General features: G+C 46.4%; 1 protein-coding gene across 1 annotated transcript in view; it reads left to right on the top strand.

Annotated features, from left to right (window-relative positions):
- The window catches only part of ilvbl (ilvB (bacterial acetolactate synthase)-like), a 59,294-nt gene that overhangs the window by 21,340 nt on the left and 23,620 nt on the right, over nt 1-14,334 (top strand). The window contains exons 4-7 of the mRNA XM_072486782.1: nt 6,658-6,796; nt 11,199-11,310; nt 12,438-12,537; nt 14,175-14,272. Coding sequence (XP_072342883.1) covers nt 6,658-6,796; nt 11,199-11,310; nt 12,438-12,537; nt 14,175-14,272 — 449 coding nt within the window. The remainder of the gene's footprint in view (nt 1-6,657; nt 6,797-11,198; nt 11,311-12,437; nt 12,538-14,174; nt 14,273-14,334) is intronic.

Here is a 14,334-nt window from a genome sequence, read left to right as displayed (position 1 = left end):
ACAGCACTGGGTATGGCCTAGCCCAGCACCTCTCGACACACAGGAATCAAGGCCTCTAGTGCACCAACACTCAGACCCCAGCTGGACTTGCACCCCTCCAACCACATCCAAGGCAGTGCACCTTTGGCGGCCGGGCGGGGGGGGGGATGATTACACCAGCCCCAGCCAGGGAGACCCCATCACCTGAAGAGAAGAAGAATTGTCAAGACACCTAACAATTGGGTGCCCTGGTAGGGGGGGGGAGGGGGTGTGCAATTTCTCCCCTCCTCGGTACAACTAGGGGAACCTCCGCTAAATGATTGGGCCAGGGTTAGTAATAGCACCTTGCTCACCCGGATAAAGAGTGGCGGGAGAAAACCCACAAGGGAATAACACTGGAACTGATCTAAAGATATCACCAATCACCCAGCACTGTCTGCCATCACAGGAACAATTCTAAGAACAATCAACCCTTCAACATCAACCAAACCCACCTCAGATTAGTCCACAACTCATAGCTCTTTGTTTAATTAAAAAAACCCAGAGGAAATCTACAAACTCAAGGAAGAGTCAGAAGGAATCCAGTCCTCCTCGGGATACTTAATGTTTTCAGGCCATCGAAGAAGAAAGGCATGGATTCTTTAATTCGAAATAACAAAAAAAACAAAATCAAACCCAATATGGTTACCTCTAACTGGTGAGCTACCTCCATCTCATTGAGTACTTAACTAACCCTAACATCCAGCTCCACATCCACCATCTACCCATCACCCCACCCAGAGTCCACTCCTCATCATTATAAATGAGAGAGGGGGTCTCAAAAAGCAACCCCCCTCTCATAACCACAAGGATTATAACACACTGGCAAAAAGGAATAAAACTACACAGAACACGTTTCACATATGGACTCAATATGATTTTTGCTAGAACGGGATAACAGACAACACTCACCCTCGTGCTTACATCTCGCAAACCCTTGCAGGAGAAAAAAAAACAACAAATAATCAACAACATAATCACAAGGGAGTAATGTCCAGGATTATAGAATAACTGCTGGATAATGACACCATCTATGTTGTTTGAGAAGGTCGACCCCAAGACGGGATCAACAATTTCCTTGGGATCTCTCCAGGATTCCAACAAGCAAAGTACCTTTACTTCCATCATGTCGCTGCTCCGGTGCCCAGGGAATCCACAGCCTTGGTCCTGGCGGGGAGGGGGGTTGACTTGACCCACTCAGCCACCTCCAACCCCTCGCAACAAGCATTGAGAATAGGATAATGTAGGGTCAGCGGTTGGTGGGCCCAGTTGACCTCTGGTCTCAAAGATCGAACCTGATGCACCCAGCCTCCGAATCAAGGTTACAGAAGCATGGCAGCGAATCTTCAAACTCAATATGAAGCTCGTCTCGCTTCTCACCAGGGACCGGGCTCGTGGACACGACTTGCTCTGGCCCCACCTGCCGAACCTGGCAGGATGAATGAACAGCACACCATGCAGCAGGATCTCAGCGTCTCGAAGGCGGGCCCTTAGCAGGGAAAGTGCTCTTTTCTGAAAGCAAGAACTTTCGTGTACCTCCACATTCTCTCAAGGATACCTCGCAAATCTTCAAAGTGAGCTCTGAAGACCTGCACCACAGAGCCGAGATCTTCTTCCAGAACAACATTCTCAATGGCGGCCATCATCTGGATGAACACAGCACCACCGAGGTGATAGGTCGCTCAGCAGCAACAACACCATTGCAAGCTGGCCCCCACCCCAGCCCACTCCGACCGCCATGGTCAAACAAGGATTTTCTACAATTTATCTCCGTTCCTCTTTGCAAAGCACCAATCAGGATCACACTGGTGCAAGACATATATCCCAAGTAAATGTGCACCAGCGTAAACTGAAGGATTACAAGATGAGCACGGCAGAGCTCGCGAAAATGCCGCTCGCATCATGTAACCCCCCTCTGGGCAGGTAGCCGTAGTCGGTTTTGTAATGGAACGTGCGACGTTGAACTTGTGTTACGATTTAATAGGCAGCAGAGGCTGCGAACAGTTTAGTTCAGCCTGCAAACGTGGCTGGGGAGGGAAATGATGTTGAAGGCGGAGCTGTGTGTTGAGGTCTGACCGTCGGACGCGAGTGTACAGAATACCGGAAAGATTGAGAGAGGTGTGGGCAGGTTAATACTGCACATCATGGGGGACACAGCTGCGTGGGAACCGGGTGAGGAGCTGGAAAAAGGGGATGGCTAATCGACAAGGGGGGGGGTGGTAAAAAGCCCCCCAACCCGGTTGATCACGTGGAATATGAGAGGGCTGAACGGGCCGATAAAGAGGGCACGAGTACTCGCACACCTTAAGAAACTTAAGGCAGATGTGGTTATGTTACAGGAAACGCACTTGAAACTTATAGACCAGGTTAGACTACGCAAAGGATGGGTGGGGCAGGTGTTTCATTCGGGGCTAGATGCGAAAAACAGGGGGGTGGCTATACTAGTGGGGAAGTGGGTTATGTTTGAGGCAAAGACCATAGTGGCGGATAGCGGGGGCAGATACGTGATGGTGAGTGGCAAATTACAGGGGGAGGCGGTGGTCTTGGTAAACGTATATGCCCCGAACTGGGATGATGCCAATTTTATGAGGCGCATGCTAGGACGCATCCCGGACCTAGAGGTGGGAAAGCTGGTAATGGGGGGAGATTTTAATACGGTGCTGGAGCCAGGGCTGGACAGGTCGAGGTCCAGGACTGGAAGGAGGCCAGCTGCAGCCAAGGTGCTTAAAGATTTTATGGAGCAGATGGGAGGAGTAGATCCGTGGAGATTTAGTAGACCTAGGAGTAAGGAGTTTTCGTTTTTCTCCTATGTCCACAAAGTTTATTCGCGAATAGACTTTTTTGTTTTGGGAAGGGCGTTGATCCCGAAGGTGAGGGGGACGGAGTATACGGCTATAGCCATTTCGGATCACGCTCCACATTGGGTAGACTTGGAGATAGGGGAGGAAACAGAAGGGCGTCCACCCTGGAGAATGGACATGGGACTAATGGCAGATGAAGGGGTGTGCCTAAGGGTGAGGGGGTGCATTGAAAAATACTTGGAACTCAATGATAACGGGGAGGTCCAGGTGGGAGTGGTCTGGGAGGCGCTGAAGGCAGTGGTTAGAGGGGAGCTGATATCAATAAGGGCACATAAAGGAAAGCAGGAGTGTAGGGAACGGGAGCGGTTGCTGCAAGAACTTCTGAGGGTGGACAGGCAATATGCGGAGGCACCGGAGAAGGGACTGTACAGGGAAAGGCAAAGGTTACACGTAGAATTTGACTTGCTGACAACGGGTACTGCAGAAGCACAGTGGAGGAAGGCACAGGGTGTACAGTATGAGTATGGGGAGAAGGCGAGCAGGTTGCTGGCCCATCAATTGAGGAAAAGGGGAGCAGCGAGGGAAATAGGGGGAGTGAGGGATGAGGAAGGAGAGATAGAGCGGGGAGTGGAGAGAGTGAATGGAGTGTTCAAGGCATTCTATAAAAGATTATACGAAGCTCAGCCCCCGGATGGGAAGGAGAGAATGATGTGCTTCCTGGACCGGCTGGAATTTCCTAGGGTGGAGGAGCAGGAGAGGGTGGGACTGGGAGCACAGATCGAGATAGAGGAAGTAGTGAAAGGAATTAGGAGTATGCAGGCGGGGAAGGCTCCGGGACCGGATGGATTTCCAGTCGAATTTTATAGGAAATATGTGGACTTGCTTGCCCCGCTACTGATGAGAACCTTTAATGAGGCGAAGGAAAGGGGACAGCTGCCCCCGACTATGTCTGAGGCAACGATATCGCTTCTCCTAAAGAAGGAAAAAGACCCGCTGCAATGCGGGTCCTATAGACCTATTTCCCTCCTAAATGTAGACGCTAAGATTCTGGCCAAGGTAATGGCAATGAGGATAGGGGATTGTGTCCCGGGGGTAGTCCATGAGGACCAAACTGGGTTTGTGAAGGGGAGACAGCTGAATACGAATATACGGAGGCTGCTAGGGGTAATGATGATGCCCCCACCAGAGGGGGAAGCGGAGATAGTGGTGGCGATGGATGCCGAGAAAGCATTTGATAGAGTGGAGTGGGATTATTTGTGGGAGGTGTTGAGGAGATTTGGCTTTGGAGATGAGTATATTAGATGGGTACAGCTGCTGTATAGGGCCCTGATGGCGAGCGTGGTCACGAATGGACGGGGTTCTGCGTATTTTCGGCTCCATAGAGGGACGAGGCAGGGATGTCCTCTGTCCCCATTATTGTTTGCACTGGCGATTGAGCCGCTGGCAATAGCATTGAGGGGTTCCAGGAAGTGGAGGGGAGTACTCGGGGGAGGAGAGGAACACCGGGTATCTCTTTACGCGGATGATTTATTGGTGTATGTGGCGGACCCGGCGGAGGGGATGCCAGAGATAATGCGGATACTTGGGGAGTTTGGAGAATTTTCAGGATATAAGCTGAACATGGGGAAAAGTGAGCTGTTTGTGGTGCATCCAGGGGAGCAGAGCAGAGAAATAGAGGACTTACCGCTGAGGAAGGTAACAAGGGACTTTCGCTACTTGGGGATCCAGATAGCCAAGAATTGGGGTACATTGCATAGGTTAAACTTAACGCGGTTGGTGGAACAGATGGAGGAGGACTTCAAGAGATGGGACATGGTATCCCTGTCACTGGCAGGGAGGGTACAAGCGGTTAAAATGATGGTCCTCCCGAGATTCCTCTTTGTGTTTCAGTGCCTCCCGGTGGTGATCACGAAGGCTTTTTTCAAAAGGATTGAGAAGAGTATCATGAGTTGTGTGTGGGCCGGGAAGACCCCGAGAGTGAGGAAGGGATTTTTGCAGTGTAGTAGAGATAGGGGGGGCTGGCGCTACCGAGCCTGAGTGAGTACTACTGGGCCGCCAACATCTCAATGGTATGTAAGTGGATGGGAGAAGAGGAGGGAGCGGTGTGGAAGAGATTGGAGAAGGCGTCCTGTCGGGGGACTTGCCTACAAGCCATGGTGATGGCGCCGTTGCTGTTCTCACCGAAGAAATACACCACAAGCCCGGTGGTGGTGGCTGCTCTGAAAATTTGGGGGCAATGGAGACTGCATAGGGGAAAGACTGGAGCCTCGGTGTGGTCCCCGATAAGAAATAATCATAGGTTTGCTCCGGGGAGAATGGATGGGGGATTTGGAACATGGCAAAGAGCAGGAGTAACACAATTGAGAGATCTGTTTGTAGATGGGACGTTTGCAAGTCTGGGAGCGCTGACTGAAAAATATGGCTTGCCCCAAGGGAATGCATTCCGGTATATGCAACTGAGGGCTTTTACGAGGCAACAGGTGAGGGAATTCCCGCAGCTCCCGACGCAGGAGGTGCAGGACAGAGTGATCTCAAAGACATGGGTGGGGGACGGTAAGGTGTCAGACATATATAGGGAGATGAGAGACGAGGGGGAGATTATGGTAGATGAGCTAAAAGGGAAATGTGAAGAAGAGCTGGGGGAGGAGATTGAGGAGTGGCTGTGGGCTGATGCCCTAAGTAGGGTAAACTCATCGTCCTCGTGTGCCAGGCTAAGCCTGATACAATTTAAGGTGTTACACAGGGCGCATATGACTGGAACACGGCTTAGAAAATTTTTTGGAGTAGAGGATAGGTGTGTGAGATGCTCGAAAAGCCCAGCGAATCACACCCACATGTTCTGGTCATGTCCGGCACTACAGGGGTTTTGGGTGGGGGTGACAAAGGTGCTTTCGAAGGTAGTGGGGGTCCAGGTCGAACTAAGCTGGGGGTTGGCTATATTTGGGGTTGCAGAAGAGCCGGGAGTGCAGGAGGCGAGAGAGGCTGATGTTTTGGCCTTTGCGTCCCTAGTAGCCCGGCGCAGGATACTGTTGATGTGGAAGGAAGCCAAGCCCCCGGGTGTGGAGACCTGGATAAATGACATGGCAGGGTTTATAAAGCTGGAACGGATTAAGTTCGTCCTAAGGGGATCGGCTCAAGGGTTCACCAGGCGGTGGCAACCGTTCGTCGAATACCTCACAAAAAGATAGAGGGAATGGAAAAGAAGAAGACAGCAGCAGCAACCCAGGGGGGGGGGGGGGGGGGGAGAGGAACCAGAGGGATTCTCAGGGATGTTAATATATAAGTATAATATGTATAGGTTGTTGTTATAGATAATTGTATATTGGACTGTTAAAACATATTTTTGGAGAATATTTATCTGGGACAAGGCAGTTGTCATTTAGTTCTGTTTTTGTTTTTGTTCGTATATTATTTATTTCTTGTTTATAAAACTGGCCATTGTTATTTATATTGTTATATTACTGTGTAAAGGATACACAATGTACTGTGATGATTGGCCAAAAATTTTCAATAAAATATTAAAAAAAAAAAAATACTGCACATCATCATCATCATCAGTGTAGCTGTGAGGCTTCCATAGGGAAGAGCAAAGAGTCAAAAGATGGAGTTCAAGGTAACCGTGCAGGAACAAGAGGAGAAACCACTTTGGAGATGTTCTCCCGATAGGTAAGAGTAGAATGTAGAGAAGAAAGTCCTACTAAACTGCAGGAAATGTGGTTAGCGGTGATTGATCTAATTGACTATGCCAGAGGCTGTACATACCGCATGATGGTCACAATCAGCAAATTTCATTCATGAATTTGGTTAAGTGCATTTTGGTATTTCTACTTATTTCCAGGGCAGAGGAGCACTGCAGGATATTGATCAGCTATCACTTTTCAAAACCCTCTGTAAGTTCTGTGGCACCGTTCGTACAGTCCGAGACATCGTTCCTGTGCTCCGGAAAGCCATTGCGATGGCTCAGTCTGGTACTCCAGGTAGGAAATTAAACTACAACGTGCCATTTCTCCAATCCTGACCCCAAAGCAAAATTTCAATTAAAAATGCATATTTATGAATGAAGATCTGTCAGGATCGGAGGCAAAAGAACAGGTCACCATTTGTTGAAAGAACTTCAGAGTTTTTTTGTTTTTATTTCTGTTGCATAAGCATTGTTGCCACTAAATTCAAGGTGACATGGCCTTAGTGTAGGACTGGTCCAGTTGTCTCACAATTAAAAGGTGACAGAATAAGAAACTGGAATAGAGCATACAGCCCCTCAAACCCGCTCTTCCATCAAAAGATTGTTAATTTCTTTATCAATCTTTCCTGTCCTACCCACACATCCCTGGGTTCTCTTAATGCCTAATAAATGTATTGATCCCACTCTTGAATATACTAAATGACCGAGCATCTACAGCCCTCTGGGTAGTGAATTCCAACAATTTTTAACCCTCGGAAGAAATTTCTCTTCATCTCAGTCCGGAATGTTTAACTCTTGATTTTTCCTGAGATTATGACCCCTAGTTCTAAACTACTCCGCCATGGGCCAAACCTAGTGACACACATGCTCTTCCATTCACTCCTCATATAGGGGTTGCTTAAGAGTGATAATGTCAGAACTTCAGATGCAAGGTTATTTTCAGGAAATGGTGTAATCTTCAGAAACCGAGATGGATAAAACATCTCAGGGCCACAAATCCAAAGAAGCCTTAGGTTGGATTTATTGAGTTTTATTCCTGGAAAGCCTTACGTATTTTTAATGGGGGGAGATTGTGTGCTTCTCGGTGTGAATTGGGGATAGAACGTGCTGCTATTTTCGGACAATTTTATCTGCATCATGTACTAGCAAATCGGGTCCAATGTGGGTTAGATGCAGAGTTCAGCTCCCTGTGCACTGCCCCATCAAGCAGAGTAAAGCTTCCACTGCTTCACAAGCAAGCCTTTGTTGCAATCTCAAAAAGTGTAGACTCCGTATAGTCTGCACTATAGGTTCCTGAGCAGTCCGAGCAGTTTCTGTCTGGGATTGGGAGCAGGCAAGAACAGGGTCAGTCAATGTGATTTATTTATTAATTTTGAGTGTTGCCAGTATTCCTGGGGGGAGGGGTTTGAAATCGCAATTAAAAAGGCCAAGTCATGCATGAAAATCTCCAGTGTGTTGAATGATTGTTTCTTCTTTCCACTGTTTTAATGTTTTAATACCTGTAGGAAGTTTAATTGGACATGTTGCACAGTTTGGAAATCAATGCGAGAAGGACCTCCAAGTTAAAATCACGAAGTGCGGGCCTCATTATCATGGTCTTTGTAAATTAAAAATTGAGATCCAGTTGGTGAACATTTTAGACAGTTTTCTGAGCCGACTAGTGTTGAGCTGAATTGTCATCCGTAGCAATGTAGGCACAAACCTGAGATTGATCCCTCACCAGATATGAGGGTCACTTGATAGCAGGGGGGTGGGCACGGGAGCAATAGGTCAGAAGGTGAGAGCATTGAGGGAGAACTAGGGAATAGGGACGGTGTGGCTCTGAGGCAGAGCAGACAGGGAGAAGTTGCTGAACGCAGCGGGTCTGGTGGCCTGAAGTGCATATGTTTTAATGCAAGAAGTATTACGGGTAAGGTAGATGAACTTCGAGCTTGGATTAATACTTGTAACTATGATGTTGTTGCCATTACAGAGACCTGGTTGAGGGAAGGGCAGGATTGGCAGCTAAACGTTCCAGGATCTAGATGTTTAAGGTGGGATAGAGGGGTTGTAAAAGGGGAGGCGGAGTTGCGCTACTGGTTAGGGAGGATATCACAGCTGTACTACGGGAGGACACCTCAGAGGGCAGTGAGGCTATATGGGTAGAGATAAGGAATAAGAAGGGTGCAGTCACAATGTTGGGGGTTTACTACAGGCCTCCCAACAGCCAGCGGGAGATAGAGGAGCAGATAGGTAGACAGATTTTGGAAAAGAGTAAAAACAACAGGGTTGTGGTGATGGGAGACTTCAACTTCCCCAATAGCCCGAAGGGCCTGTTCCTGTGCTGTACATTTCTTTGTTCTTTGAGCTCCTTTACGTGATCTGGCTTGTTTCTTCCAAGGCATCATTTATATCAATGTTATCAACATTTGCGATGAAAATGGTTCCAACTCTAGATGAAATACCAAATCTTTTTAGAGTCCTGATTTCATCTTCGTTGATCTGGAGAACTATCTCCAAATCCAAGCCAGTGGAGCTCTATGTCTGTAATTGATTAAATACCACTTGGTTTTCTGTGCATCATCAGCCAGAGTTTAGTTGCTTCTGGACTTGGTATGCTTTAGTGTTGAGTGCATATTCTCATAGTGAAGTAATATGTGGCATTGGAATAGGGTGCAGGATAAGGTTGGTAATACGCAGCTAAGCATCAAGTCAGAGTAGAGAAAGTAAGATTTGCAATCTAAGCATTACAGTAAAAGGAGAGAGGAGGTTGAGTAGCTATATTCAAGGCAACAGCATTAGGATTTGCATAATGTCGGGATGAGAGTTTTAATCTATTGGTTAATATATTGGAAGGTTTTGCTCTAATCAAGGATCCATCAATGTGAAACTTTCCAACAATAACAACTTGAATTTATATTGTGTCTTTTAATGCAGCAAGATGCCTACAACATTTCACAGGAATGCTGTCAAACAAAACTTGACACAGCCACATGAGATATTAGAAGAGTGACCAAAAGCTGGGTCAAAGAAATAGGTTTAAAGGATCAGCTTACAGAATTGTAGAGCGGTTTAGGGAGGAAATTCCAGAGCCTGGGGCCTAGGCAACTGAAGGCATGGCTCCTAATAGTGGGACAAAATCTGGGATGTGCAAGAGGCACATTGGAGGAGTGCTGAGATCTCATGAGGGTTGGAGGGCGTTACAGAGGCAAGGCCATATCGAGATTTGAATGCAATGAAAATTTTAAAATCATGCCATTGCTGGAATAAGAGTCAGTGTGTGTCCGTGAGCACGACGAGGCCTTTTTCTGTGTTGAGTTCTGAAAAGTGGATCTGCTTTGGAAGCTGTGATTATGTGGGCTGAATTCGCGGGTGGGCTGAATTCGCGGGTGGGCTGAATTCGCGTGGTTGTGATGCTGGAGGAATTGGCTTCAGTGAGGATGCTGGAGTTTGTTTACCTGTCTTCCCACTTGAGTTTTAAGCTGAAAAGTCAAGTGGGATAGGAGAAAGAAATAAATTTGTTGGTGGGACTGCACCAGTAATAATTTAAACACAGCCTACACATCAGAAAAGTAAGGGGGAGAAAAATAATGTCAAATAACTGAAGGGGAAAAAAATGGTCTTGGAAAGGGACGAAAAGGAAAATAAACAAGCACTTGCAGGTAACGTCGTTGTAAATTGCAGAGAAAATTCATTATCCGCTTGGGCCACATTTGGTTGATCACTCTCCCTGGCCCCTATGAGCCATGAGACATGGGAACACTGAATAAGTTTGGAATGGGCTGAGGCTGAACCTATGGGAAAAATTGGTTCACAACATCCGACACCTTGTGTGACTTGCTTGTGAGATACAGAAGTTGGAATGGAAAGCAGAAGTCGAGTCAGTACCTCATCTTGTGTATGCTGGTTGGCATCTGTTCTTGTGCACGATAATTAGTGTTTTTGTGAAGAGGGGTACTAATTTCTGGAGTGGAAACGTCATCACATATACTGGAAACTTTTGCCCTGAACTGGGTTAAACTTTTTGCCCTGAACTGGGGTTTATGTGTGTTTGGGCAGAACGAGAGAGGCTTCAGGCAGCTTCTAAGGAGTGTGACACAGACAGCTTACTACTAACCTTCCCAAGCAGGCAACTTTAGCAGTCATTATGTTATCAAGAGTCCTGGAATCAAAAGTTCAAACCTCCCCTCAGCAGGTGGGGAATTTTAAATTCTGTTAATGAAGAAAAATCTAATTTTAAAATAATCTAGTATCAGCGATGGTAACCATGTCAGTACCAGGTTGTCATTAAAAGTTGTGAACACTGTCGCTGGGTCAAAATCCTGTAACTCCCTCCCTCAGGCACTGAGGGTGTACCTCTACACCATATGGACTGCCGTGGTTCAAGAAGATAGCTCAGCACCATCAACTCAACGAGGATAAAAGCTGGCCCAGCCAGCAACCCCACATCCCATGAATGCATTTATTAATAAAACGTTGAGGGCAATAGAAATAGGCAATTAATGGAGGTCTCGCCGATGATGCTCACACCCTGTGAATGAATAAAAAAGGTGGCCCTATTTTCCTAATTGGCCAATTATGACTGGCCGAAATGTTCTGGCCCCCCCTGCAGGCGAGATCTTGCAGTCTCGCTGACCCAAATCCAGTTAGTTTGTATTTAACGATTTCTGTTGTAAAACTTTTTAAAATTCCTGTGCTTGTATTTCTTGTGTGTCCAGGACCTGTATTTGTTGAGTTTCCAATTGATGTCCTCTATCCATATCACGTAATTCAGAAAGAGATCATACCGAAAAATGCACCTAAAGGAGTTGTGGGACGAGCCATAAATTGGTAGGTTTACTAAAATCACAGTGCTTAAGGATAAATTGCTTTTAATTCAATGTTTTAAAGCAACAATTTGTATATTATGTACAGTTTTTTTAAAATTAAAACTTTGTAAAGTCATATTTCAGACACCATGTTGGGAATAGTTGCCACAACACTTTGTTCTCAGCCTTTCATGCAAATTAATATAATTTTTCTGGGAGGAAGGCGGGATTAATGAATCTACTGTCCAGTAGAAGCTGCTATTTCTTTTACCCAGTTTTCTGCTAAACGTAGCCATCACCTCCACTGGCACTAACTGAACGTGGCCACAGTATTGCTTTCCCGTTTTCTCTCCCTAGTATGGTGACTTGTGCTGCAGGACAGTTCCGCACCTTTCAGCACCTCACACACGTGGCCATTATCCCATTGTGAGCCTAGAAAGTGAGTGTGAATGGGCAATTCAACTGTGGAGGCACCACTGCAGAGCTCGAGCCTGTCTTCGTCCCGCGTCCACAATTTCCAGCAGAGGTAAGCTGGCTAGGGATTGGAAACTGGAATTCTGACTCTTTCTATTTCCCTTTCCTATACCGAAGTAGGAGTGCTGAGGCTGAGAATAATCCCCTATGCCAGTCAGACAACCATTTAAACTTAAAAGCTCAAATCAACATGGCATTAACTAATTTTATGGATAGTTGCTTGGTGGGTGTAAAACCTGCTGAAAGAAAAGCGACATGCTGTTGAAACTTTTTGTTTCGCACTCATCAGGATAGGTGCATGAATGGCAAATTTCAAAGGCAGCAACAGTTAAGACAGAGAAAAGGTTGCTAATTGGAGGCAGGTCAACTCTGGTCATGGCATTGCCATTCTTACTTTGGGACTATCCTCTGGCCAAAGGAACGTGTCCTGACATTGCACATTTTTGAATTCCAAGTCAGGAGAAAATAGTTCTCTGATGCATTCTCCATGGCAATGCTTCGACCAATTGGAGTCAACCTGCCAACCAATCGCCACCGTTTTCTCCTGCAACATCAGAAGGGTGGTCTGATCCTGTTTCACTTGGAAATTTGGACCTCGGCGGTGAGGGTTGTGTTTTTAGATGCGGACAAGCTTTGTAGTAACTTACAATCTCTTATCTCACCTTCACTTCTCAGGTATCTTCATAACCATCTAAACAACCTGTTTGCTGGAGCCTGGGACAAAAGAGACATCTCACCGTTGCCAGTGGATCTTTCCATGGCCTCAGCTGATCAGGTAGATTCCTGAGATTTGTGATCCTCCAAGTGCAGATTAGCATTTGCAAACGTGATGGGAGGCAGGTTGAGACCAATGTAACCCTAGAATAACCATCTCATGGAGTCGTACAGCACAGAAACAGGCCCTTCAGCCCACCATGTCTATGTTTTTAAAAAAATTTAGAGTGCCCCAATTTTTTTTTTCCAATTAAGGGGCAATTTAGCATGATCAAGCCACCTATCCTGCACATCTTTTGGATTGTGGGGGCGAAACCCACGCAAACACGGGGAGAATGTGCAAACTCACACAGACAGTGACCCAGAGCCGGGATTGAACCTGGGACCTCGGCTCCGTGAGGCAGCAGTCCACCATGTCTCTGTTGACCATCCGATACTAACCTGTAGTAATACCTGCTTTTAAATCTCTTTAAACTGAGATGATTGTTCACAGGGTGTTGATGAATGAATATAATCCACTTTTGGTGCCTATTGCTAACCTCAAATGTTCAGTGTGAATAGTGCATGGCTTCACCTCCTGCTGCAGCATCTTCCCCTTACACGCTTTAACTCCTTTTTTGACTCACTTGGCTGGGTGAGATTATCAGATACCAGTTGTTCATCTGTTGTCTGTTGGCCAACAGAAACCAATGGTATCCTGCCTTCAAGGTAATTTAATTGTGACCGTTGGATTTGCGGCATTACCCCACTGTCTGTAGCATTTAAATATGCACGCCATCAACATGAGGGGAAAGTGTCTTCATTCCCAAGTGTCATCCAATTCCTCTTTGACACGCATACCTGAATTTCCACAACACTGTCACATCCAGCTGAAGCTGAGGGCATGCCTCACAATGACAGCTGCAGAAACCACTGCACCTCTCACTGCTGACTCAAACAAAAATGCATAATAAACAGTGAATGGGCCTCACTCTAACAAAGGAATCAACAGCCAATGCATCACACTAACTAGAAGGTTCCCACAGTCAGTTAAACAGTTTCTCTACTTTTCTGCGTTGAATACTGCAGTTTACGAGCTCTGATCCTGTCATCCAATTTTCCAGCCTGTTGACAAAGGCCTAAGCAAACATTGCTGGGGCCGCTATTTTAAAAAGGCATGTTCAGTGTTTTCTTTTTACAGAAACTAAACATTTTTTAACCTTTCTCCAACAGAAATCTTTGCTGATTTCCATTTGCAAACCTCCCTCCACCTCCACCATTCAACCTGCTATAAGCTGCCTGCTTTTTGTGTTACAGAGCTGCCAAGCCATTCCTCGTCTTTATTAACCCTTGACCTGGTGCTTGAGTTATTCGCCTGTGGAGGGCATCACAACTTGGCCTAATGGTGCCCATATCTGACACCTATAAATGTAGCGGTGTTTGCAGGGTAATGACGAAGAACAGGATTGTTCTTCCCTGCTCTCCCACACTTGAGGGGTGCTGAGACCAATTGCAGCATTCCTCTGAGCACTTGTTGTAACCAACTAACTCCGTACAGACATGATCAAGCTTTTGCTTGTCTTTACCATTCAGCTATTTATTGCATTAACCGACTTGAGTGGGATCAAGCATGCACTTTCCATTTAGTATCAGAATATTAGTGTTTTGCATGCAATGTTTGTGGAACAATTTCAAAAGGTTTAATTTTTGTTTCTTTAGGTGCAGTGCTGTGTAGAGATGGTGAGCAGGGCTAAAAAACCAGTCATCCTTCTGGGTAGCCAGGCAACGCTCCCACCCACACCTGTGGACAATATCCGGTAAGTCAATGGTCATCTGATGTCTGTGGGGCTGGCCCAGCTCTGTTCCCTGCTTAATCAAA

This window comes from Scyliorhinus torazame, chromosome 21 (assembly GCF_047496885.1).
Source record: "Scyliorhinus torazame isolate Kashiwa2021f chromosome 21, sScyTor2.1, whole genome shotgun sequence".
In the NCBI taxonomy this organism is placed as follows: Eukaryota; Metazoa; Chordata; class Chondrichthyes; order Carcharhiniformes; family Scyliorhinidae; genus Scyliorhinus; species Scyliorhinus torazame.
This window is presented reverse-complemented; position numbering and strand designations above follow the sequence as displayed.